This window comes from Typopeltis vanoorti, chromosome 18 (genome assembly GCF_054136105.1).
Source record: "Typopeltis vanoorti isolate ZY-2024b chromosome 18, IOZ_Tvanoo_1.0, whole genome shotgun sequence".
Taxonomy (NCBI): Eukaryota; Metazoa; Arthropoda; class Arachnida; order Uropygi; family Thelyphonidae; genus Typopeltis; species Typopeltis vanoorti.
Window position 1 is genome coordinate 107,775,956 of NC_143566.1, and position 26,501 is coordinate 107,802,456.

At 37.4% G+C, this 26,501-nt stretch overlaps 2 protein-coding genes across 4 annotated transcripts; one reads left to right on the forward strand and one right to left on the reverse strand.

Moving 5' to 3' along the window:
• Positions 1 to 2,000: 2,000 nt before the first annotated feature.
• Positions 2,001 to 26,252, forward strand: Naglu (N-acetyl-alpha-glucosaminidase). 3 transcript variants are annotated; one of them, XM_090408230.1, is made up of 2 exons: positions 2,001 to 2,043; positions 23,025 to 26,252. In XM_090408230.1, the coding sequence occupies exon 2, from the start codon at positions 23,086 to 23,088 to the stop codon at positions 25,414 to 25,416; it is 2,331 nt and encodes a 776-aa protein (XP_090264356.1). In that variant the 5' UTR covers positions 2,001 to 2,043; positions 23,025 to 23,085; the 3' UTR covers positions 25,417 to 26,252. The 3 variants fall into 3 exon arrangements, with proteins under 3 accessions (XP_090264356.1, XP_090264357.1, XP_090264358.1); XM_090408231.1 differs by lacking the exon at positions 2,001 to 2,043 and adding an exon at positions 4,625 to 4,728; XM_090408232.1 differs by lacking the exon at positions 2,001 to 2,043 and adding an exon at positions 5,303 to 5,399.
• Positions 2,553 to 4,025, reverse strand: LOC150097042 (uncharacterized). Its single transcript, XM_090408233.1, has one exon. It carries the CDS (start codon positions 3,924 to 3,926, stop codon positions 2,913 to 2,915), a length of 1,014 nt encoding a protein of 337 aa, XP_090264359.1. The 5' UTR covers positions 3,927 to 4,025; the 3' UTR covers positions 2,553 to 2,912.
• Positions 26,253 to 26,501: the final 249 nt, after the last annotated feature.

The window sequence follows — 26,501 nt, forward strand, 5'->3', positions numbered from 1 at the left end:
AATGATATCTGTTTTTCGACGAAAACCGGTAAACATCAGTTGATAATATTATTTGAGATCTCTTATTGGCTGAGTTTTTTTTTTTTGTGTGTTTTTCGAATCCCGAGTTGTTTTTTGTTATCATTGGTCATATTATCAGTCATATGACCGATAAGATTTTGTGTACAGCACTATTTTTTTTTGGTCTCCCAAAACGAGATTCTTCTTGTCAATATTTTAATCAAGTTCTTATAAGTCAAATTCTTATATAGAATTTACTTCTTCAGTATTATTCTCCCCCCCCCTCTTTTTTTTTTTTTTTTTTTTTTTTTTTGTGCTTGATATTTCTTCAAATGGTTTCAATGAGTCTAATATGTGTATGTTGCTCAAGAGTTCATTTTTATTCTGGAAATAATTTGAAGGACTTTTTAAATATGTAAGACATGTAATATGTAAATTTAACAAGAATAATGTTCTTAATGAACAAATTTTTAAGAATTTCCACTCTTGTCAAGCATATATGGATTTTTTTTTAAATTTTATTTTCTTCAATCCGGATATTTGTTGAAATGTTTCAGTGAATGTTTATGTTTGTTGAGCATTACTCTCTTCAAAATAAAATAAACGAAATAAACTTTGTGTATTGTAATGTTTTCGTGGCATTGAAGATCACTCATGATGAAATAATTTTTATTTAGTTTCTTTGTGACCTTTCTAATCCCCACTTGCCAGATATTATTATTTATTCTTAACCTTGGATTAATACAATGAAAATTTGAAACTCCAGTATCTGTTTTTGGGTCCTTTTACATTGCTCTGTAAAAGAGAAATAATCGTGCGTCAGTATTTCATCAGCCTGTCTCATCTTCCATTAAAGTGAGATGCGATAGATTAGCGCAACAAATCGATAATTCTGTAGAACTTTGTCATTAGATTGAATTTCTGTGTCAATTAAAAAGACAAGCTCTTTCCCATTCCTTAGGAAAATCCTGTTCTGTATTTAGTAGTGAATCAATCTTAATCCAATAAAATATCAGTAAATATTTTTATGTGATGTATAAAAACAGGCTGAATCTCAGTTACTTCAGTAAATTATTTACACAAATAAATGTGTTGATTTCGGGTAAATTGTAATGAAATATTTGAAGAGAAAACATTAAATAATAACTAAATGATAATTACAGTAAAATATATGACTATATTCCCGTAATTATTATTTACTTATTATGTAGTTAGATGTATCAAAAATAATGTTTTGTTTACAGACATTCAAAATTAATAATAAAGTAACATAAATAAAAGAAACTGTGTACGAAAATAGCATTCTGAATATCTTTCATATATTTATCAACTTCAAAAAATTTATAAATGTATGATTCGCATTAATAAAATAACAGCGACCTCTTTTGAGAAACTGCGGCCGATATAGGATGTGACTAGAATTGCTGAAGTACATTATTGAAGCTATTTGCGTAGATTTAGAATTCAGGAGTTTTCTAATTTAATATATTAAATTCGAAATTTCTGAATTATTGGCATTTAAAATAATCAACCTTTATGGTTAACTGTTTCTGAACTATTATTAAATAAGTATTACTGGTGCGAGTTCTCATTTTTAAAAATTCACATTGAAATGTAAACATTACCTCACATATGTGTGAGTTTCTTTTCTTGACTACTTGTATAATAAACTATAACACTTTTTATGAATGTTAATTATGTTACATATGTTATCATAAATAAAAACGAAATGATTAATAAATTTCATTAAAATCATGTAGATGGAAAAAATACTACATTTATAAAAAAAATCATTCTACAATAAAATAAAAAAAAATATATATATAATAAATATATATTATAAATAATAAATAAAATTCCATTTTAAGGTATTCAAAAATAATCCGTTTATCCGTTACTGTTTCAATCAGGTTTTACAGCCATTAGTAAATACCGCTAGAAGTTTACGTGCTCTGGTCACGCGAGCGTGTTTCACATGACTATGATGTCATACGTTCCAAGAAGCAACAGGCGTGTGCAAGGAAGGCGACAGGTTGGCGCTTGGTAATTTTATTTCAATATTATTAATGCTAATATCTTGCTATTACATTATATTATACTCCTATTTTTAAAAGGATGTAATTGAGATATGTATGTGAGAAAAAAATAATATAATAAGTACACTTCGTTAAACACATAAACCAAAATTATAAAGAATTTGGGTGTGTGATAAGCTAGTACTTGTTAAGTGCTGTATATTATTTCAAAATTTCATGTATAAAGTGAATAACAATGAAATAAAACTAAATTAAATAAAAAAAAAATAAAATTCACGTTTATAAATCAGAAAAATAGTCTCTTTAGACATAGTGTAAATTTGTATACTGATGAATATGTGCTTGTTGAAATTGCAAGTATTATTCTCAACTGTAGTTTAATTAATATTAAATATTAATTTATTCAAATAAATCTAATAATTTTAAAAATTGCAATTGAAGCTCAAATATTTAATGAGTTCTGAATAGTATTTATGCATCTAAAATATAGAAATTCAAAACAAAAATAACCATAAGTTATATAACAAAAAATACTTTAATTTTGACTGTATAGAGGCATTTTGATCCTTGTTTACATTGCAATCTAAATAAAGTTGTGCGACCAGCCGTACATCAGATTTATAAAAGAACAAATATCTCAAAACATCGTCTTTAACACAATAATATATTACACCAGGCAAAATGAAAACACATCGAATGACTAAAATTATGATCTGCTCTCGAAGTGAATATATACAAAGTGAAGTCTTTATAAAAGTTTTTATTCTTAAGCAAAAGAGATGCTGATGGCAAAACCCACCGGCGATCAGTATGAGGCACAATAGGCACCAACAGTGGCACACCATGGACGGTGGTCCATCATAAGGCTTATGACAGTCATTGTAGACTCTCGTACGAGTCGAACTGCATCTTCGAAACTTCGGAATTAACACTGTCTGGTGCCACCCCCACATCAGTCAGCAGTGACTTCAGGACGCTCAGTTCTTTCGTTAGCAGATCCACACGTTTACGAAGCGCGTCGTTTTCTCGGGCCAAATCCGAAACTTTACGTTCTGTATCCTTGGAGCGTTGCTTTGCCTTTTCTCTGGATTTGCGAACAGCAATGTTATTTCTTTCTCTTCTTCGGCGATACTCGTCCGAATTCTTGTCCAGGAGTTTCTTATTTTTCAGTTTGGAAGAAGGAGTTGATTTTAGGGAGCCATCTCTGGACGTTTCCGGGTAGATTCCTAGGATGTTGCCGGAAGATTCGCCACCGCTCTCCCGGGCAGCGGTGGAAGTTTGGTCCTTCAGCTGGCTCACGCTAGAATAGCCGTACGCACTGTTACTGGAATAAGAGTGGTTGGAAACGCAGATATCCAGTTGGTTTCTGGGCTCCTGCTTCACCGAGACCCCGGCTTCAGCTCCGTACCGATCGGTGCCGTAGCTGGCTTGCTGGGGCATGTGGAATCCAAAGTTTCGGGCAGAAGTCTGCCCCTGACCGGCACTCGTCGAAACGAAGGTCGGAATACTGGATACGAGTCGAGTCACACCACTGTCAGACAGATGCTGACTTCGATGGAGAGCTTTTGTGTCAGCCAAAATGTCAGAAAATAAAGTGACACTGTCCTCTAGACTTACTGGAACTGCGGCTTGAGGGGCCTCACTAATAAAACTCTGAAGGTCAAAGGAAATTTCCGGTGTGTTGAGGTCAGCCAAGTCAGGCACGGCACCGTCCGCCAGGTCAAATGCTAAGCACTTCACTTTTAGTTTTTGTTTCCTGTCGTCAATGATGGGATCATACATGTGCGGGGAATCGATTCCTCCGTAGGCCAAGCATGGTGAAGAGTCTGGTCCAAACGATCTCTGTAAGGTAGCCGTTGTGGTAGTGGGGGCGCTTGCCCGCTTGTTCATGTATAGGTTAGCTGGAATCGTCAGGACTTGCACAACACGCGGACACTTTCAACGCTGCGATTAGTACAAACACTCGCCAACGTGCTCTGAACGGTACATGAGTTGCCCACCGTTTACAACTGTAGATAAACCGCGGAGCTGTTGTGTGGAGGTATCCCTCCGCGCTTGTAGCCATGACGACATAAAATGAAAACAACTCTGCGAAGAATAAAAACTATCGCATAAATTTATTTTGTGGCGTTATTTTTACCGTTATGTGTAATCGCTAAGGATTTTATGTGTTCATTTATTATTTATTTTCGAAAATTGCAAGCGCGCAAGTAGAAAGGTGTTAAGAGGACTTTCAGCATTACATCATTAATACGTGATTTCATTGGCTAGGTTTGGGTCAGGCCTCCAAGCACGTGAAAACACCTCAGCGATTGACGTCAGCAGATAAGTCAAGAGCTACCAAATAGTTCAGCACTTGGAGACAGAAAAAAACAAAACAAAAAAAAAAAAAATGACCACTCAAATGGCCCAAAGTATTATATGATAGTAAAATTAGGATATTATAACATTATTATTATTACAGAAAATAAACGTGTTCGTGTTACTTTGTCACTTACTCCAAACTCTTTGCAAAAATGATTATCCCTATCTTATCCTATTTTTTGAGGAAGATATGTTTCACGAAACAGTGTTAGCAGGTTGCGTCCTTTCATTTAACTTCCAGATAACCTCATAACGCTGAAACTTTCGTTTGATGATTGCTCGTGAACGTTACTGGGCACTAAGATTTTTCTTAAAAATATTTAATCAGGTATTTTTATATTTTTTTCCATATTTTTTTTTTACTCAATCTGTTTTTTTAAATATTTTTTATGTTTTTTTTTTATAATTTGTTAAACTATAATGGAAAGTATTATTTGCTGCTATATTTATGCGGTGGGTAGTGTAGCATAGAACAACGGACCGTGTGGGAGTTACAGTGGCTTCCGTATTGAGTTCGTGAACTCCATGGCGATGTTATACGATAATAATAATAATAACAATAAAACTAGTTAAGCTAGTTAAAAAATTTAATATTGAAGTTTACATAGAAGTTGAAAATATGAAACAGTAATTTCTGGATTGGGGGTGCAGCGAATAGAAGCGTCGAAGTTCAAGGGTCATATAGAACTTACGATAGCGCAGTGGTTTACTGTGATGATCAGAATACTTGAGAGTCGCCATAAGGAAGTGTTGCGTCTCTGTCTGTAAAGATTTATCGGCTCCCATTTGGACTACTATGCGCAGTTAGTCAACTGGATTTCGAGGAGGGAATGAGAGTGACGGAGAGAACTTGGAGGCGAATAGTTAAGGTCGTCTCAAGCCTACGTGGCGATGAGAGATTGACGGATGAAAACAGGTGATATAATTTAGCCTTAAAGTCGGTGTGATGGAGAGGTCTGTTGGGTCTCACATCGGGAGATGAAAATCATCTCTGAACCAGTAATAATTATTTTATTACTAATTATAATATTTTCTGCTACTCGTAATGATTGTGATTTTTTTTCCTGAATTATGATACGAATAGTGACAGGCAATTCATAATTCTTTCTTAGTTATAATTATGATAATTAATTATGACTTTTGTGACCTTCAAAATGGCCAGATTTAAATCCAGCTTCCCATTCAGCGTCGTGAATTTTTAGGAGAATTTTTTTAACAATTGAATATGATGGTGATGTCAACAACACCCTGGCGATACTCTTAATACACGCTGTGTGTTCCAACAAAAGCCCACTCTGGTGGTAATCAGGAGTGGCAATGTTTGTTTACATTGCCACTCCCACTCCAGGGACGGTCGCGTTGTTTCCTTGTGTGTATGCAATCCCGTGACCAATCCACGTTAAGAGGTCCACCTATCAATTCTGTAGTCAATAAATAAATTTCTTTTGGGGGTTAATTCCTTAAGAGATTTCGCAAAGTGCTTGAAACTAAACCCCCCGTTTGACAAATTAGGATTTGTCAAGCGGGATAAAAAAAAAGAAAAAAAAAAACAGGATCTCGGCGATAAAATAGGATGTATCGTGTTCCAAGAAATTTGTCGTAAATCCTGGAATATTCCTAGTTTAAGCTATAGCTTTGCGATTCCGCAAAGCTATGGCTTAAATATTGAAAAAAAAATATTGAAAAAAACTTTTTTTTTTTTTCAATATTTTTTCAACTGGTTTAGTAGCAGACAACCGTCTGCTACTAAACCAGTTCCGGGACTTCATTCGCCCACCTTCTTCCCTTGATTGCAGCCACGGGAAGAAGCAATCCTTCCTCGACTTGTTCTGAACGTGTCTTCTTCCTTCCTGTGCGGATATTTTCTTCGCATTGTCAGTCAATCTAAAATGATTTCAGAATGCTGTCTTGTTCCTACTGTAATCGAAGCTGAGCTTCCCCGTATCTCCCGTTTATTCAAAACGGTACACTACAGTCCACGATCGCAGTGTTCACATCTGTTTTCTTAAAATCTGTTACTGATCTATAAATCTGATCTGATTTTCCCTTTCAGTCGTTTCCCACCGTAGGTGACTTTGTAGGCATTGCCCACAAAGTATTCCTGGTAGGATTTTTACAGGGTAGTTCACCATTGCTTTCCCCAATCCCCCAATTTTATCCGGGCTCAGGACCGGCATATGTCAGGGGACGTATTCATGACTGTAATCCATGTGTGTTCACGGGGCCGGTTTGCCTGTTCTGGGGGGCGCAAAACCCGAGTTTCCGGATGAAAAAGCCACCTAACTCACCTTTCGTCGAAACAGACCAGATACAAGGTTCCTCACGTCACTGACGGGAAGCGAACCCAGGTCTTTACGACCAAAGGGCTTCGTCTACTGACTGAGCTACGAAGGCTCTATTTATAAATCAACGAATACAAATTGAACATTAGTAATTCATTTAAATCTTTGTATTACCAAATGATAAAATATGCGCTATAGAAGTAGATTTCTGATTACATTTTTCCTCTATAATTTCTAGCTAATCGAAATTTTATCATTTATAAACTTCTGTTTTATTGTTTATCGCTTTGAATTGCATACCTCGATTACGTTGATATCGATAATATACAACACAGAAATGAAATAGAAGGCCTTGTTGCGTCGTGCTAACCTTGGTGTCACTACGCGTGCCTAGTTCTAAAGTTCGTCAACGTTTCGAGCAGTAAATAGGTTCCTCCCCCCTTTCCCTGGAAGAAAAAGTTTTTAATTCCACAATTCAGTAAAATTCATCATAGAACACACACAAATACAAGTCAGGAAGATCACCTTTTATGCAGCACTGAGTAGAAATGCTCAACCACAACAGTGAGAGGTAGAGGCCGACTACCCACCGATTTTCAAAAAAAGGGAGTTAATAGTGTACTTTTTTTGAATCCAATTAAAATTCATTGTATGTTTTCTCTGATTTGTTGTGCAAGAGATGATTCCCCTTTGTGGGAATCATCTCTTACCTTGTGTGACACTATTTTTTTTAAGTAGTGTGTACACATTAAAATGTCGATTTGTAGCTCATTAATTCGTTAATACAGAATACTTTCAATAAAAGTAATAATATTTCAAATAAAATGCCCTCCTTAGTAATCCACTTGGATGATCCTTCCCATCTACTAACCCTTATGTCAAAAGTATTTTTGATTATTTCAGAAATGCTACACAAAACTGAATGCAATACTGAATTTAAATGATGGCAACCAACGTTTCGCTAGCTCCGGATGGTATTATCAAGGGACACAGAGATGCAGACCCAACACCCAATGGAATGACCATTAAAACGGAAACATATTGTGACCGTCGCAGTCACAAGGCCATCTTCTATAATTTCATCTTTGGGTAGAAAGAATATTAAGATTTAGGATGCCTTTTTGAGATATGAATCTGGATTTATGTAAGAATTCAGCTTTCTTCTTCATTTTTCAGGAATGTTATGATGTCCGTTCCATCTAAGACAGGAATGCAAATGCACAACTCATGATATCTTTTGAGCAGCGGCTGAGTTGTCTTTGATATCTTTGTGCAGGGCGGAGGAGGCAGTAAATTTCAAAAATCTTTTCTTTTTTGGAAAAAAAAAAAAAACCAGGTCTTTAAAAGCCTGGAGAGTTCATTATTTTTTGCAACTGAAAAACAACGTTGAGATCAATATTTAAGGCATTGGTTGGAAAAGTCTGAAGCGAGAATGTTTGAGCATCATGAGGTTTATCTGATGACGGGGGGGGAATTGAGCAAGCTGTGGTGCGGTAAAAGATAAATTATGCATTGTCAATACAATTATAGGAAAACACACACACACACACACACACACACACACACACACACACACACACACACACACACACACACACACACACACACACACACACACACACACACACACACACACACACACACACACACACACAATAAATTTTTTGCTGAGATAAGGAATGTATTAAATTTACGAACTGGACGGAAAGCGAAAGGGACGGAAAGTCCCTTAACATGTGGAATAGAAATTCTGGTAATTTCTTCTTGAGGAGGGCTAGGACGACGGCAAAAATTATGGATTATTTTTTCGATAGTTTTTCGTTACAATCATTAGCAATAAAGGTAGTTCAGATAAGAAACAGTTCTTTATTTTGTCGACTAAAGATTTGATAACACCATATTTATGACAAGGGTGATGACTTAAAATCGACGTATTTACCAGTATGAGTTGGTTTTCTATATTCTGAGAACTGTAGACTACCATTTGGTTGACGTAAAACGAGAATATCCAGAAAAGGAAGACAATTGTTGTCTTCTACTTCCAGGGTAAATTTGGTTCTTGGGTTTATTGAATTAATCTTGTCAAGAAATTCATGAAGATCGGACAAGGAGGAGTTCCATACAGCAACCACATCATCGACGTATCTGTACCCAAATTGATGGTTTGGATGGAAAAAACATCCAGAGTATGTTGTTCCAGGTGTTCCGTGAAATAATTACCTAGAACTGGGGAAAGGGGAGACCCCCGTAGCTGTTCTCTCTGCCTGTTTGTACACTTTCTTCTGGCAGCTAAAGCATCCTGAATGAATGACAAAGTCAAATAATTTTACGTGAATAATTTTTAGCCACCAGGAAAGTCTTTATAAAGCGATTCAATCGTATCTGTCAGAAGGATATTTGTATCCAGAGGGATATCTGGATATTATCAGAATTTGTATTCCATTTGTTAAGGGACTTTCAGAAAAAACAAAACAAAACAGCAAGATTACTTCGACAGATTAACGTACAACAGTCGCTTTCCGTCCAGTTCGTTAACTTAATACATTCCTTATCTCAGCAAAAGACAAATATCCTCCACCTCCATCTTATCCTGGAGTTTACAGAATCCTTCTGCTATTGTGGCTTATGTTATTAGGAACAAGCTAGTCGATCTGCACAAATTCGTCTTGAAGAACATCAGGAATATATTTCACTCAAAGAACCCAACAAATCCGGTTTAGCAGACCACACATTATCTACAAAATAGGATTCAGTGGAACAAAACCAAACTGTTACCAAAAAGTTATTTTCTTCTGGAAGACTTTATAAAGAAAGTTGTGAAGCACATTTCACAACCTGAACAGAAGCAATTGGCGAAAACTTTCTCAATTTTGAGAAATATTCTTAACAAACACAATTAAGGAACACACGAATGGTGAGTAATTCAATTTTGCTTATATTTAAAAATAATTACCAAATTAATTTATTGTAATTTATCCTGAATATCTATTAATCCAGGTGGAGTTATTCTGCTGCAGCCTATAGGACACATAATATCACGTGTTTACAATTAAATTGTTCTTTTTAGTTTTCCTGTAACTGTATTGACAATGGCTATGAAACTTAGCCGAAAATTTTACAAATAAAATATTAAACGTAAGTGATTCTGGTATTAATGAATACGATGAATTCATTTGCTTACGTCTCGATTTTTAGACGAATAAATAAACTGTGGATGGCATTTGAAACCGGAGAAGGGGGTCGTAAGAGATATAGGAGAAAGCAGAGCCCCTAGGCATATCTGCATCGGTTAGGGAATATGAAAAGATAACTCATGGTAAAAGCAGAATAAGCTCTGATCACTAATCTTAATATTTACCCATAATGCTAAAACACATCTCCAAGAAGGGGATGTATGATGTTTTGTATTAAAGGCAAGGGGACCACTACCCAGACCGGTTTCGACCTTAATTGAGGTCTCATCAGTGGGAGCCAGGCTAGAAATACCAAAGTTTTAGTAATACAGAGCTTATAAGTATTTTACCAGACCAAGTTATCATAAGGTGTTTTAACCTTATTAAATAAAAATCTCAGGAGGAGATATAAATGTAGAAAGTAAAACCAGGTTTAAAATAGCTTGGTATCTTTAACATTTATTATACCCAAGGTAAAATACTTTCTACATTTATATCTCCTCCTGAGATTTTTATTTAATAAGGTTAAAACACCTTATGATAACTTGTTCTGGTAAAATAATTATAAGCTCTGTATTACTAAAATCTTGGTATTTCTAGCCTGGCTCCCACTGATGAGACCTCGATAGGGGTCGGAACTGGTGGGTGCTGGCTTTGAGAGGCTCTACTTGGGGATAGGTTTTTGACTGTCTCTGAGTAGGGCCACCGCTGAGATTATGGCTCTGGTGGGGTGAGCCTGCCACTGGGTAGAGCCAACACTGAGAAGTTCTTCTCGGTGACGGAGTGAGCTTATCACTGAGTGGAACAACGCCGAGTTGGACGGTCTTTTGGCCACTATGGAGTGGTCTAGGGATCGTCCTAATTTTTAGAGAGGTCTTTACTTAAATACACCTCAATAAAGGGTCGAAACCAGTCTGGGTAGTTGCCCCTTGCTTTTAATACAAAGCATCATACATCTCCTCCAGGAGATGTGCTTTGCATTAAGGGTAAATATTAAGATTAGTGATCAGAGCTTATTCTACTTTTACCATGAGTTGCCTTGGTCTTGCACTACATCCAGGGTAAGCTAGACTTGCAACACTTGCAGGCGCAAACTTGACTTGTTTATCTGTTTGCTTACTTGGGAAATGGAGTAAAACCAGGTTTAAAATAGCTTGGTATTTTTAAAATTATATATATATATATATATATATATTTAGGTGAGGCCATTCAAAACAAAGGGGGTGAGTTTCTTCGCTGATCAAATGGGATGGAATAAAAAGAGTCTGGATTCGAACCTATCTTTCCAACCAATAGACATCGCCATTACTTACATTACAGAGGCCTACAGCATTTGCATGATTTTTCTGATGATGTAAACAATATCTATAAGATGGTGTAAATGTTTTTATTCTAATTAAATACTAATTATTTATGACGGTAACCTAATACTGCACCAAAGAATATCAAAGGTCTTGGATATTGCTTGCGAACATAAAGAGACCAAACTTTAATATCCGCTATCGGTCCAAAAACACTGTTGCCTATTGTTTTTATATTGTATTATTAGCAGCGACACAAACACATCGCTTATTTTCGATATATGCAATTGTCCCAAATATTGGACGTAATAAAATAGGATAACAGAGGCCACATTGTAAAATTTTGTACAATTTATAAAATTTTACAATAAATAAATATAAACAAATAAATTTACAGCTTAGTTATGAATTTTCACCTCAATTAAAGTTACGAATAAATGAAAATTATTTATTTTTTACTTTTATTTACTTCAGAAATGATAACTGCAATAAATAAATAATTTGTTATTTGTCAGCAGCAAATCTAAATATTATTATCTATCTACTGAAATATTTTATGCAAAGAAAAACAATAAATATTATTAATAATGTTTTACCAAATATAAGAAAGCTTTAAAACAATTAAAACGCGATATATTAGCGCCCTGCTTGTGTGCAAAAGACTACTCTTAATGCCTATAATTACAGTATTTTTGTTAGCTAGTTTTATTGTTTTAATTCTACGGTCTTGTTTTAATCAGCATATGAAATAATTCAAAAGTAATACATGCCGACTACGCTTTTACATTCTTCAACGAATAATTCGCTTCTGGATGCCAAATTTTGGCCACAATAACGGTCGTGGATTTGATTCTCGTGTGCGCAGTCGCTAAGGACAATGTCGTTTGGTTGTTCGATTGCAAACGCTTTTCAGTTAGTGGTGAGATAGCCAGAGTGTTTATACGGAGATTATAGGTTTTTTTCCTTCTTCGAAATTCTGACCTGATGGAACGGGGTAGTTTTTATTTCAGTAGTTTTTTTCTGTACGCATATTACGTGTGTTCTTTTGGCCGGTTTGACTGTTTTGCGGATGAAAAGCCTGACTTTTTTTGGGGACCCCTTCCCCCCCCCCCCAAAAAAAAAAAAAAAAAAACTGCTCCTTCACGCCTAGACTTAAGGATTGGAAATCAGTGGGTTCGAAACCGACTAAGCTAACGAGGCCTATACACAGTATACAGACAAAATACTCCAAAGGGCATGAGTCTAACCACCTTAATCCTACTAAACCAAGATTACTGAAATCAAGGATGCTTAGCAGATCATGAATCTTAAACAGGCCCAGAAAAGACGAACGGAAAGATGCCAACACTGTTTTTATTCCAACGAAGACTTAGTATCCTCCATGACTTATTTGTCCAAGTGTTTCAGAGGAATTTAAATAAACAGATATATTAACTACTTTTGCTTTGCCTTCTTCCTTACTTCTAAATAAAGTTGTTGTCATTTGATGATTTTTACCAGTTGCAAATTCTCCATGCTTGCTATGCTTGCTGCGCAAGCTGATTAATTGAGAAAGAAGTGATATTTATTTGTTAATAAATGAAGGCATTTATAAGCATCCCATTTAGGTTTTTATTTTTGTAGTCAGAAGACGTCTTAAGCTTGCGCGGCAATAATTGAGCTTTGCATTGTATCGAAGGCCGATGCTTGCTCGTCTAGTCAAAGCTATCTTGGCTTGCTCGGTTATAGGAGCTTCCAGGTCCTCGCAGCAGCACTGTGATTTCATGAGCACGCATAGCCATTTCTTCTCCCTTCACGTCGTCTTAAACACAGGCCATACGCAGTCAAAGTAGTTCTACCCAGTGAGCTTTGGCCAGCCTTTACAAGTGCGAGTGTTGCTTGGGAAAATTAAGTTACAACCAACTTTTTATGACGATGTTATTGACCCTTTCATAAAGAAGAACCGGAGGGTAGAATTCGTGTTCAAGCAGCTAAATTGAAAAATATAGAATATTATTCGTAAAATAAATTTGTATTTGTAGGATTAAATGTGCATAAATTTCTAAATATATAGTTTTAAATTATCAGAAATTCATTATTCCGCTAATCAGACTTCAATCACACCTCTCACTCCCTCACTGATAACAAGAACAAGCGTGAATTTCAAGACCAGCATTCGCCCCTGATTTTTACCTTTATGGGTGTCACACCGAGATCTGCACTGTTACGTTCTATCTATTCTCACATTTTTTGCCTTTTTTTTCCTCTCGTAATTGAAATAGGGGATCCGTGAAATTGGAAGCGTGTTACACCCCTCCTATGCTATAGATAGAAAAGAGATCTTACTAAAATAATAATAAATATCAAGAAAGAAAGAAAAAGACATCGCCTTTGATGAATTTCCGAAAAGAATGACAGAAAACCAGAAACGTTTTGCAAATAATTGAAAACAAACAAAGGTATTGTTTCGCAAGGATTTTTAGCACTGTTTTCAGAGGGGTTTGTAAGTGTATGTGTGTGTGTGGGGGGGGGGGGGAGGGATTTCGTGTCGTTCGTTATTTGCAGGGTCTGCAGCCCTCGAGTGATTCCGTCTCGGGCGATTGCAGCAGATCAACCTGGCTGCAGCGCTCGGAGCCCCGGATCACGTGACCTCCATCCTTCACCATCCTCCGCTGCACACACACACACACACACACACACCACGTCCGCCTACTGCGCGATGCGAGATGTTACCGACGCTTCAAGGTCTGCACGTGACATCCACGTGAGCCGTTTTCTCGTCAGGGTGGAAGTCGAGCATTGTGGTAGCCGCGGTATTGTTCACCTGTCTCGAGACTAAACCAAAAGGCGTCACGGACGATTTTCCGTTGAATTTTTATTTTATTTATTTTTAATGTCCTTGTGTTAGTACGAAATGCAAACCGAGGAAAGGACGTATTGAGACTGATAGGGAGAATAACTTTTTCCCATTCGTATCTTTATTTTCTTTTTTTGTTTGCAAATTATCAAGACTCTTTGTGCGAACTTAGTTGCGTACTTGGGCAGCTAAAAATCTCATCACACACACACACACACACACACACACACACACACACACACACACACACACACACACACACACACACACACACAGACAGTCTGTGCTACACCACGGAAGTCCTGAAGTATTCCAGAGCGATGTTGCATTCCACACCATCCCTCAGATGTTTGATTGGTTTCAAATCAGGGGAATTAGGCAGTCAAGGGAGCACGCGGACTGCCTGGGTATGTTCTTCGAACCATACTTACACAAACGCGAAACTTGTGACACGGAGCGTCGTCGTGCTGGAAGAGTCCACATTCATGGCCGTATTGTTATTATAGAGGACAATTTTCTCCTCCAAAAACAATCCCCAAATAAGAATTAGCGACCAGAGTGTGTTAAATAGGATCAGAGGAACCTGATGTCCACGAAAACGGTCCTTATACCAAAATACTGTCCCCATCCGTCTGTTTCCGGCCAAGCGTGCAAGCCGGGTGGCCCTAATGTTTTGGCCTCCACTTGAGGTGGGAGACTGGCTTTGAAAGAGAAAAAAAAAAGTGTTTGTCCTTCATGGAATACAAGCCTAGGATGCATCGCTGTTCTAACTGGTTTGAGACGTCTTCTCCGCGTCTTCTTTTTGAAATTGAAATTTATTAACGCTGAAGAAGAGTACAAATGAAAATATAATGCGATCGATGCAACAAGTATTTAGAAGAACACAATTATAAGATAGTAAAAAGTAATACTACGCATGTTAGAAAAATATCCTACAATTATTTTTCAAATGGCAATATAGAGATCGATAAGGGTGAGTCTCCTTATCGTATCCTCTTCCCTCAGCCGTAAGGCTGGTGGGGGTAGCTGTATGCTACCCTACTAGAGAGATGATGATGAGCAAGGTGGTTTCCCGTTGCCTTCCTTGCCGTACTTTATCTTATGACTGTACCCTGTGTGTTCACGGGGCCGGTTTGCCTGTTTTCAGGGATGAAAAACCCGAGTTACCGAGAGAATAAACCCCGCTATCTCCTATGAGACCGATTAACTCACCTTTACTCGAAGAAGACCAGACGAAGGTTCCACACGTCACTGACGGGAATCGAATCCAGGTCTTTCCGACCAAAGGGCTTCGTCTATACTGACTGAGCTACGGAGCCCATTGCACTAATATCCCCCCACAAGGAGACTACAGAAATTCAAACCGAAAAACTTCCATCGGACATGATAATTTGGTTGTTAATGACGTTTTGCAGTTTGGAGTGACAGAAACAGAACTTGAAGATATTTCTACAAAAAGTCAACACCTTGCATCGTCGTATAAAGTTCACACTAGAAAAAGAATCACACTAAAAAACAAAAAAGGTATTTTGTTTCTTGATGTACACATCCAGTGGAAGCAGAATGGATCCATTTCAACTACTGTCTACCGAAAACGAACTTTTTCTGGGAGTTATATCCACAACACATCAGCTCACCATCCATCTCAAAAATACGGCATCATAAACTGTTTAGTATCCAGAGCACATGAAGATGTGTTCTTCTGAAGAATCTCTAAAACAGGAATTGGAAATTGTCAAAGAAATAGCCTTAAAAAAAAAAAAAATAATAATTAACCACTCTTCTACAAATCAACACAGACAAGAAGATGCCCACATGACTCCTATACCATATATTAAAGGCATCTCTGAACGTGTGGCAAAAATTATGAAGAAATATCAACTCATTGCTACATAAAAACTCATCAACCAACTTCACAACTTGCTACCTTCTACAAAAAAAAAAAAAAAAAAAAAAAAAAAACTCTGACCAATGATGCTACCTGGCATATACGAAGTACCCTGTTCGTGTAACTTGTCTTACTATGGATAAGCATGAAGATCTATAAATAAACGTATCTCTGAACATCAAGACCGTATCTGTCTCATGAACCCTCATAAATCTGGCCTTGCACAACATGGAATCGAAAACGCTAACCACAGGATCCCAAATGTTTGGGAAATTGCTATCCTCAATTGTATTAAATAAATTTCGCTGTTATATTTTAATTTAATTATTTTTCATTTCAGTCCATTAGTTTTAAGGTTGTGACAAATTGTCAAGTAATTCCAACAGATCAAGTGGCACAGCAATATCGACTGCTGTGCGCAGACTCTAAAATAAGATCGAAGATAAGAACCTCTGGAAACCATGGGATGAAGACAATTAAGTGGTTTCGCTTAAAAGAGGAGAGTGTGAGGAATCGTTTTAGGGAGAGGGTGTTAGAGAGGATTTCGGATGGACTGGAAAGTGTACAAGATTGGTGGAAACATAATTCAAAAGTAATCCTGAGCTGTGCAATCGAGGTGCTTGGTGAGACATCTAGAAAGATTAGTGAGCAGAAGGAGGGCTGGTGGTGGAATAATAATGTACAAGTGGCAGTGACAGCTAAGAGGAAGGCAAAGCAGAAGTGGGATGAGTCAAGAGTGGAAGAGGACAGAGAGGTGTACAAAGAGAGAAAGCAAGAAGCCAAGAGAGTTGTGGCACAGGCGAAGGCCATGGCATATCAAGATCTGTATGATCAATTAGAAACAAAGGAAGGACAGAGAAAAATTTACCAACTAGCGAAATGTAGAAAAAAAGCAGCAAAGGACATCTTACATGTGAGGCAGATCAAAGACGCTGAAGGAAGAGTATTATGGAGGGATGTGGACATAAGAAACAGATGGAAAATATACTTTGAGGGACTTTTGAATGAGGAAAATGCAAGGACTCACAGAGAAGATGGGCAGCCTTCTGAGGGGATGGTGCAGAACATCAGTAGAGTGGAAGTGACGGAGGCCATGAAGAGAATGAGGAATGGAAAATCGGTGGGCCCCGACAGAATTCCAGTGGAGACATGGAAGGCACTGGGGGAAGAGGGAATTGACTTGCTGTGGGACCTGTTCATGAAAGTTTGCCAACAGGAAAATATACCCGAGGAATGGAAGGAGAGTACTCTTGTTCCCATCTACAAGGGTAAAGGGGATGCACAAGACTGTAAAAATTACAGAGGAATAAAGTTGATATCCCACACAATGGAAATCCTAGAAAGGGTTCTTGATGGAAGATTGAGGAAGGAGGTGGAGATTGCAGAGGAACAATTTGGCTTCATGCCTGGTAGATCAACAACAGATGCAATCTTTGGGTTACGGCAGATGATGGAAAAGTTTCGAGTGAAACAACGGAAAGTACATCTGGCATTTATTGATCTGGAGAAAGCATACGATAGAGTGCCAAGGCAAGAAGTCTGGAGGTGTCTAAGGGAGAAGAAGGTTCCGGAGAAATATGTCAGGTTGGTGCGGGAGATGTATAGAAATGTGAAGACAAGTGTTCGGACCTGTCTGGGTCCGAACACTTGTAACAGTTGGCTTGTATAAAGGATCAGATTCAAGTCCGTTTCTGTTTAACATTGTGATGGAGGTGGTGACGGAGAAGGTGAGAGAAGATGCGCCTTGGACAATGTTGTATGCAGATGACATCTTGCGGTGTGCAGATTCAAGAGAAGAAGTGGGAACTAAACTGGAAAGATGGCAAAAAGTACTGGAAGAGAGAGGTATGAGACTGAGCAGAGGTAAGACAGAGTATATGTGTTGCACAGTGGGCGGCAGCCAGGAGACAGACCAGGAGCTGAAAGGAAATGTCATCAGGAAGGTGAGGGACTTTAGATACTTAGGTTCAACAGTGGAAGAAGATGGAGGAGCTGAGAAGGAAGTGGGATGCAGGATATAAGCGGGTTGGAGGAACGGGAGGGAGATCGCTGGAGTGTTATGCGATAAGAGGGTGCCGATCAATCTGAAAGGCAAAATCTATAGGACAGTAGTGAGGCCAATTATGATGTATGCTATAGAAACTGTGGCCCTCAGGAAAAATAACATTAGCATGATGGAAGTAGCAGAGATGAGAATGCTTAGGTGGATGTGCGGTGTGACCAGAAAGGATCATCTGAGAAATGACTATGTCAGGGGAACAGTGAAAGTTTGAACTTAGGAGCGAAAATACAGGAGGTAAGGTTGAGATGGTTTGGTCATGTGATGAGGAGGGAGGACGAATATGTGGGAAGAAGGGTCATGCAGATGGATGCGCAAGGAATGAGGAAGCATGGGCGGCCAAAGAAGAGATGGAGGGAGGTGGTAGAAGAGGACTTGAGGATGAAGAACTTGGATGTGGTGACAGCCCAGGACAGGAAGGTGTGGAGGAGACTCATCATCAACAGTGACCCCACTTAAGTGGGAGAAGCTGCAGAAGAAGAAGTCTATTAGTTTTAAGTCATGAACACGAGACTGTACACGTAAAGGAATTCCAGTTTAAGCATGCGCACTCTGCTTTTTTGAATTCAATTCCTATTGTTGCTCGAAAATTGTACTGACGATGTCTTATGATACATAAGACGAAATATTTACATCATAAAAACAGTCATTTACTGTGGAATGCGTGTTGCTTTATAGTTCATCCACCGAAAATTATAAAATAACATTAGCACAGACCCTCAATAAGGTGGATCTCATCCAAGTACATCAACTGTTGAAGTTCGTATCCGAGATTATGCAACGAAACATTGTGAAACGTACGCTCCTTCCAAGTAGGATTTCTAGGCCGGTTACTCACTCTTTCCACTTCAGATTATATGCAAAAGAACACCACAAACTCAATCGGGTACTGCCCCTGCAAGGAACCGGTTTAAAAACTTATATCGTGTTTTTAAATGTATTCTTTAAGGTTTTAATTTTTTTTTTCTTTTTTGCCAAAAACCTACAAAGAAAGTATCGTCTGTTTGGCATCCTGGATTCCAAAGCCAATGAAATGAATACTAAAAATATTCCATGAATTACCTCAGCTACTGTTGACTTCGAAACGTGTCGGAGTAGGCAACAACACGTACATGATTATGGAGCAGGATCATAATTCGCTTATTGCAAACCCAAAATGGCTTGAAAAAGTTCCACGTTTGCTCTCCAAAAGCAGGAGGCTCTCGGATTATTTTACTCTTAGCCCATCCATTTATTAATACTAACGTATTGTAAGTTTACAATCTATCGGAGATGGGCTAATGATATAAAAAATGCTTTTTTTTTTATCTTGAAATCGGTTATTGCACTTAACATTTTAGTAATTTGTTTCTACTTGGAAGTTTTGAAACTCTATTGGAAACTGATAATAACGAAAGAGAAAGTAAGTGAAAGGGTAGATGTGTTATTTGTGGATCACGTGACTGCAGCGTCCACAAAGTAAATAAGGAATTTTTCCTTATTTACTTTGTGGACGTTGATCTTGCCACATGATGTTTGTCTGTGTGACTGGCCTGGTATCACCGAGACAAAAGTTCTCGGTGATCCTAATTTTAAACATTCGATTTGATAGGAAGGTAATGAAAATTCTGTTTGATGCATTTCAATATGTCTACGCTTAGTATTTTATCTTACACATAAAATACAGATGAACTGGAGCGATTTTGAAGTGCATTTATTTTTCAATTGTTTCTACTTCCTTTGTTACATACCGTCTGCCATAGTTTTCTGAAGTTAATCGCTGACTAAGATAAGCCACGCCCTCTACAAATAAAAAAAAAAAAGAAGTATAGTTCTGCTTTGTTGTTAATGGTAGACGTGACATTGGCCACGTCTGCAGCGTACACAGTGGCTGGATTCATGAACTTGAAAAAACAAAGCAAACAGGAGAGGGTTACTTAATGCAGGAATATGAAATACGTAGACATTAAGAAAACGATGGTGTGTTCATTACAAAACGAAAGTATTCTTAAAAATAATTGCTCAATTTATCGATGTTTGTTCCCTTTTAAGTTATCTCATTTGCGTTTTACACTTCCGCTTCCTCATATTCTCAAAGCAATAGTTTTTTGTTTTTTTTTAATTTTATTTTTAAATTGTTTACATCTGCAGACAACAGACGATAATTCAGTAACATGTTTTGTTCATATATTCAAAGTATGTTCTCTTTACGAGTATTTATCCAAACGAGTCGGCATAACCAGAATTGTGAGATGTTTAGACCTTCTTTAGGATTTTATACTGCAATACATTATTATTATTATTATTATTATTATTATTATTATTATTATTATTATTATTATTATTATTACCTTCACGAAGTACATGATTCGTCGCGGAAGGTACACTTGACAAATAACAGCAGTTAATGTACAACATATTTACACCTAAAATTTCTGTTTTTTACCTGAAAGGAAAAAAAAATTAGTAAAATACACTAAAAGTTATGATTTTATTGTAATAAGCTTTTAATTAAATATCTAAGCAGTATACTAAAAGAATCTGAACATTTATTCCTCATCGTTCGGAATTGTAGGTAAGACCAAGCGAAAGATAGTGTTGAAACGCAGCGATTCTTAAAAATATAATAATAATAATAATAATAATAATAATAATAATAATAATAATAATAATAATAATAAAATAAAATAAATAAATTTTATCTTCGAAAATGACTTCTGTGTTTGCATTGGAATCGAGTTTATATCCTTCGTATTATTTTTTATGAAATAAAAATATAAAATGCAACATATCTGGAAATGTTGACGATGCCGTCAGGTGAAATCAAATCTCGATCTGGACTCAAATCTCGTGTAAGGAGCGAAGGTGAATTAGCCGGTCTCGTACGGAGGCAGAGGGGTTTTGATCAGGCAAACAGTTCCGTGGACACAGATCTGCAGACATTGAACCCTTCAGTGAGGGATGGTCGCCCGCAGTGGCTATCGGCTGCTACGAAGTGGTAACTCCTGACCAATGAATGCCTCATCTCGGATCTAAATGCCAATACTGGTATCCTGGATACTCCCATACATCCATTATCCCAGTTTTATTATTAAAAGCAATACTGGATACTCCCATACGCTATCAACAACAAGGTATTTTATACTAACTCCTGCATACCGAATCCACATTCATTTTTCGCTGTCATATTTTCTCAAAATGTTATTTTAACCTTGCTAGAGAGCCGCGTTAGTCATTCCAGACACACAGAGATTGTTGCAAGTGCATCCAGGCAATCTCCAATGCTTTAGAAGTAAAAATGGGAAAGTTATTGTGGATCTTCCTTATTTCCTTAATCTGCATTCGTTTTTTAAGAAATAAAATGGATATAAATTACCAAAATATTGTCAAAAACATGCTCAGCATTGATTTGTAGTAATTCTCTGAAAATCAGGAATGGGGTTAGCGAAGAACAAGGAAAAATGTGCCTTCAATACGTCAGGAAAACGGGGATACCAAGGAGGATGGACATCAGAATGACTCATGACTGATTTTCCCTTTCAGTCGTTTCCGATCGTAAGTGACTTTCCAGGCATTGCCCACAAGATATTCCTGGCAAGATTTTTACAGGGTAGTTCACCATTGCTTTCCCAATCCTCCAATTTTCTCCGGGCTCATGACTGGGACGTATTCACGATTGTAATCCATGTGTGTTCACAGAGACGGCTCTGGGGGAGTTTCCGGGGTGAAAAAAAACCTACCCCCGTATGAGATAGGCCAACTCACCTTTAGTCGAAAGAGACCAGATGAAGGTTCCTCATCGCTGACGGGAATCGAACCCAGGTTTTTCCGAGGCTCTGAGCTACGGAGGCTCTTGACTCATAATACTGGTTATTTATTAAATAGTGCAAGGATGGTTGGCAATAAAACTGAGTATACGTATACTTTCTTTCATATAATTATTTATTTCTTAGTATGTTTTTTTTGTCTTCCACCATGAAAGTTGTAAACCTGTAGTACTTTAGTACCATAGGCGGAGTAATGAATTTTTTTATCATTTTTATTTATTTAATTTATTGTATTTTTATTCATTTTTTATCCCGTCCGGAAACCTTGCTACTTAATTTCTATTAGAATAATAAAGTGACGCATTCTCCAATATTTGAATGCTTCAAAGTATTCGTAGTTGTGACCCCGTTCGCATTCTGTTGCTTGGAAAATCCCCACCTGAGTGAATCTCGTTTTTAAGATGACTCAGCATTTCTCCAATTTCTTGACAGTAATTGTTTAAAGAATTGATGAGTAACAGCATTAATTTTATAAACCAGGACATAGTTTGTTGTTTCAGATTTCCCAACGTTGCTATTATGAGCCTGGCTCCGTTTGTATGATGTTCTGCTTGGTTATCTTTAGAAAGTTGATGCAACACTCTCTGATTGACACACACACACAATTTCGATAGAGATTCGTTTGGTCGAGTGGACTTACGCTCGGATGGTTGTCATTTTCTTCAGGTGGTAAAATGACAAACATCCATGTACATGGTGGAATTCGTCGTCGTCGTACCGCTGCTTATTGAAAATCTAAAGTGGTTTAGGAAAAAGTTCCACGTGTGATCTCTAGAGCAAGATTTCTGGGTTATGTAAAAATGGCCGAGTGGTGATCGTATCCGCTCTCCAGCCAAAAGGCTGCGGGTTCGAATACCCCAAGGGCATGGATGTTTGTGATTGTCTGTGGAAATTACTAGTGGTGGTGGTCAACGGTAGATGGCGTTGAAAGTAGTTGCGATTGGTGAATTGGTAAAGACGGAGTGTTGTAGAGTAGGTGCCCTCCCTCGATGAGTCTTTGGACTCCCTGGAGGTATTACATAATAATAATAATAATAATAATAATAATAATAATAATAATAATAATAATAAATGAAAACAGATCCTAACTCATGGTACTCTGATAATGTACTATAGGTTTATAGCAGTTTTGTGAACGGGAGCCACATAATAAATGAAAAAAAATCGTTTTAGAAATGACCCAATTTATATACATATATTGGATTTGAATGATTTGTATCGATAGAATATCGATGCCTGTACTAATCAGTTATATTTAATGTTTTTTTTTTTTATATAGATCAAGGTGAAATCGTCCTTCAATACCAAAGCGTCATAATTAGCTGAACCTCATTCTGCAAATGAAATATTTCACGAACTCAGTTTCGATGGCTCACAAAGACTCTGGCACTCCAGTGACTTTTTTCAGGTACAACTCAATTCTAATAATCAGTTTGGTGATATTTTACTCCTCTCTTCCATGCTGTTCAACATTTCATTCGGATTATCTCTATCCTGTTCGCCATCTACGCAGCAGCTCGCCGACTGACATTCAACAAAAGGCAGTGGAGGCTTTAATCCAAAGACTTATTGCGTCTCGAGCAGTAGACTTTAGCGTGATCATAGATCCGAGTCTCGGTCCCGAAAATAGAGATACTTTTGAGCTTGCGAGTTTTCAACAAAGAATCACAGTGACGGGGAGCAGTGGAGTAGCCGCAGCATGGGGATTTCACCATTATCTCAAGTACTTCTGTGGATGCCATGTTTCTTGGTCAGGGGATCAACTGAATTTACCCAATCCTCTTCCTTCTCTGTCTTCGCCTTTAAAGATAATCTCAAACGACCGATTTCGTTACTATCAAAATGTATGTACACCAAGTTACTCATCTGTGTGGTGGAACTGGACTCGCTGGGAGAGAGAAATTGACTGGATGGCATTGAATGGCATTAACCTTCCGTTGGCATTCACTGGACAGGAGGTTGTTTGGAAAAAGGTGTACACACAACTGGGTTTTAACGATTCTGAGATTAACGATTTTTTTACAGGTCCAGCATTTTTAGCTTGGAATCGAATGGGAAACGTTCAGAAATGGGGTGGCCCACTTCCCGAAAGTTGGCATAGTAACCAAAGAATTCTACAACACCAAATACTCAAACGTATGAGAGAGTTTGGCATGATACCTGTCCTACCTGCTTTTGGTGGTCATATTCTTCCTAACTTTCAACGGCTTTTTCCCAATTCATCGGTTACAATCCTGTCAAGAACATGGGGACAATTTGATCCACCTTATGGCGATGTAAAATTTCTAGAACCTACAGATCCGCTATTTAAGGTTATTGGCAGCATCTTTCTTCAAGAGTACATCTCAGAATTTGGCACAGATCACATTTACAACACTGATCTCTTCAACGAGATGCTACCTCCATCAACCAATTCCACTTATCTGTCCCAGTGTGGGAAATCTGTTTATCAAAGTCTCGTTCAAGTTGATCAAAAAGCAATTTGGATGATGCAGGGCTGGATGTTTGTAAATGATCCTTTTGTCTGGGGTCCTGATGAGGCAAAAGCACTATTAACCTCGGTCCCAATTGGGAGAATGATCGTTCTGGACTTAGAAAGTGAATACAATCCTCAGTATCAAAAACTGGAATCTTTTTTTGGGCAACCATTCATATGGTGCATGTTACACAATTATGGAGGGGTACTTGGCCTATATGGTGCTCTTGATCAAGTGAATGTCGGACCGTTTGAAGGACGTCAGAACACTACCATGATTGGTACGGGATTGACTCCAGAAGGCATCGAACAAAACGATGTAATGTACGATTTTATGAACGAAATGGGATGGAGAAGAATGCCGGTCGATCTCAGTAAGTGGATATCTTTGTATTCAGTGCGTCGCTATGGTAAAAAAGATCTCTCTGCCATTTCTGCTTGGCTTCTTCTCAAGAGAAGTGTGTATAATGCAACCAAAGCTTATCGAAATCATGGTACTTACATTTTGACCAAACGACCTAGTCTTACTTTAGAACCATATATGTGGTTCGATCCTGAAGATGTTTTCCAAGCCTGGCAATTCCTAATAGAAGCTGCAAACAACAGCTATTTAGCCGAACAAGAAACTTTCCAGTACGATATTGTCGACGTTACAAGAGAAGTATTGCAAATTCTAATATCGAATTCATATTCTTCTTTGATAGACGCTTACCTATCTCGATCTCAAGAAAATTTCACAAACGTGTCAGAGATTATAAAGTCCATTATGGAAGACCTGGATACGATCCTTGGATCAAACAAGAATTTTCTTTTGGGATCATGGATTGAAAGTTCCAAAATGCACGGAAAAACAGCGGAAGAAAAACGCTTTTATGAATTCAATGCTCGCAATCAGATCACTCTATGGGGTCCAACTGGACAGATTTTAGATTACGCAACGAAACAATGGTCTGGGATTGTTAAAAGCTATTATCTTCCTCGATGGACCCTGTTCATGAACATGTTGGAAGATTCAATGCGGAGTTTGTCAAAGTTTGATCAGAACCATTTTGATGATCTTGTACTTCGTTTTGTTGAACAACGATTTTCGTATTCTCATGACCTTTTTCCTGTTGCTCCGAGTGGGAATCCCATAAAATTGTCAAGGCAGCTGTTTGAGAAGTACCATCCACTGACAAGGAATAGTATCGAGTAAATCAGAGGCCGGTAAAATTAATGATAATGAGTTTTTTGTAAAAACAACAGAGTGGTACGATCTGATTAAATACGAACACTTTCCACCATGCCTCCTATGATAAGGGCCAATCGTCCTCTGTTTTTAATTAATTCTACGAGGATATCACAACTAAATGCAAGATCCGAAATTGAAATTAGAAGGAGCTACATCAATTTATCTTTAAAGATTTTTTAAAGTATTTTTATTATACAAAGGGTGCTCATAAGTTCTAGGAATTTTCGATATGTTCATCTTCTATTTCCAGATGCACTTGAGGAGCATGAGATTCTCCTCACACACACGTCATTTGCTGCAGTTATCCACAATCATCACTAAATGTAGGTGTATGCTGGCACATGCAGACCAACACATCCATGTTTGATGATGATTATTCCAAGTAAGGGATGTTTCACTTAATGGCTGCAATATAAGCATGTGTGAAGGTGCTGTGTAGTATAACCAGACGGTCTTTTTCAACTGTTAAAGATCGCCAGTCTCATCAGTGTGTTGTTATAGAGGAACCAGCTGAGCAATAGTGACGTTTGTTTGCTGTATTTTTGAAATCTGCGAGATGTACTCAAAGAAGTTAAAAAATGCTCATTTTAATTCTACAAATTTTAAATTTAGATCTTAATATTAGAAGAATCTATTTTTGAGATTTATATACAATTTTATATGATTATTATGCTCATTACATGTCGTATGATGTTTGAGGTATACGAAGTATTCACTCTGAAGGAATATATAAGTCAACAAAGTTTCCTGTTTACGTAATTTATATGATATGCTAAATACATTTATTTACTTCATCTAAATTTTCCATGATCTGTGTGTCATTATATTCACATAATATAATTATATAGTCATGACACAGTGATTACCGTTTGTCTCTTCGTGAAAATCTTTATTTTGATGACATGAGTGAGACAGGTTTAATTCCCTTAACTATTTTGGCTAGTTTTTCTCAAATAAAATCGTCGATTTTCTCATCGTCCGAGCTGCGTTGAGTCCATTGGCCTTTACGAAATCGAGAGATAGTAAGTTTATTATAGCTATTTTGTAAG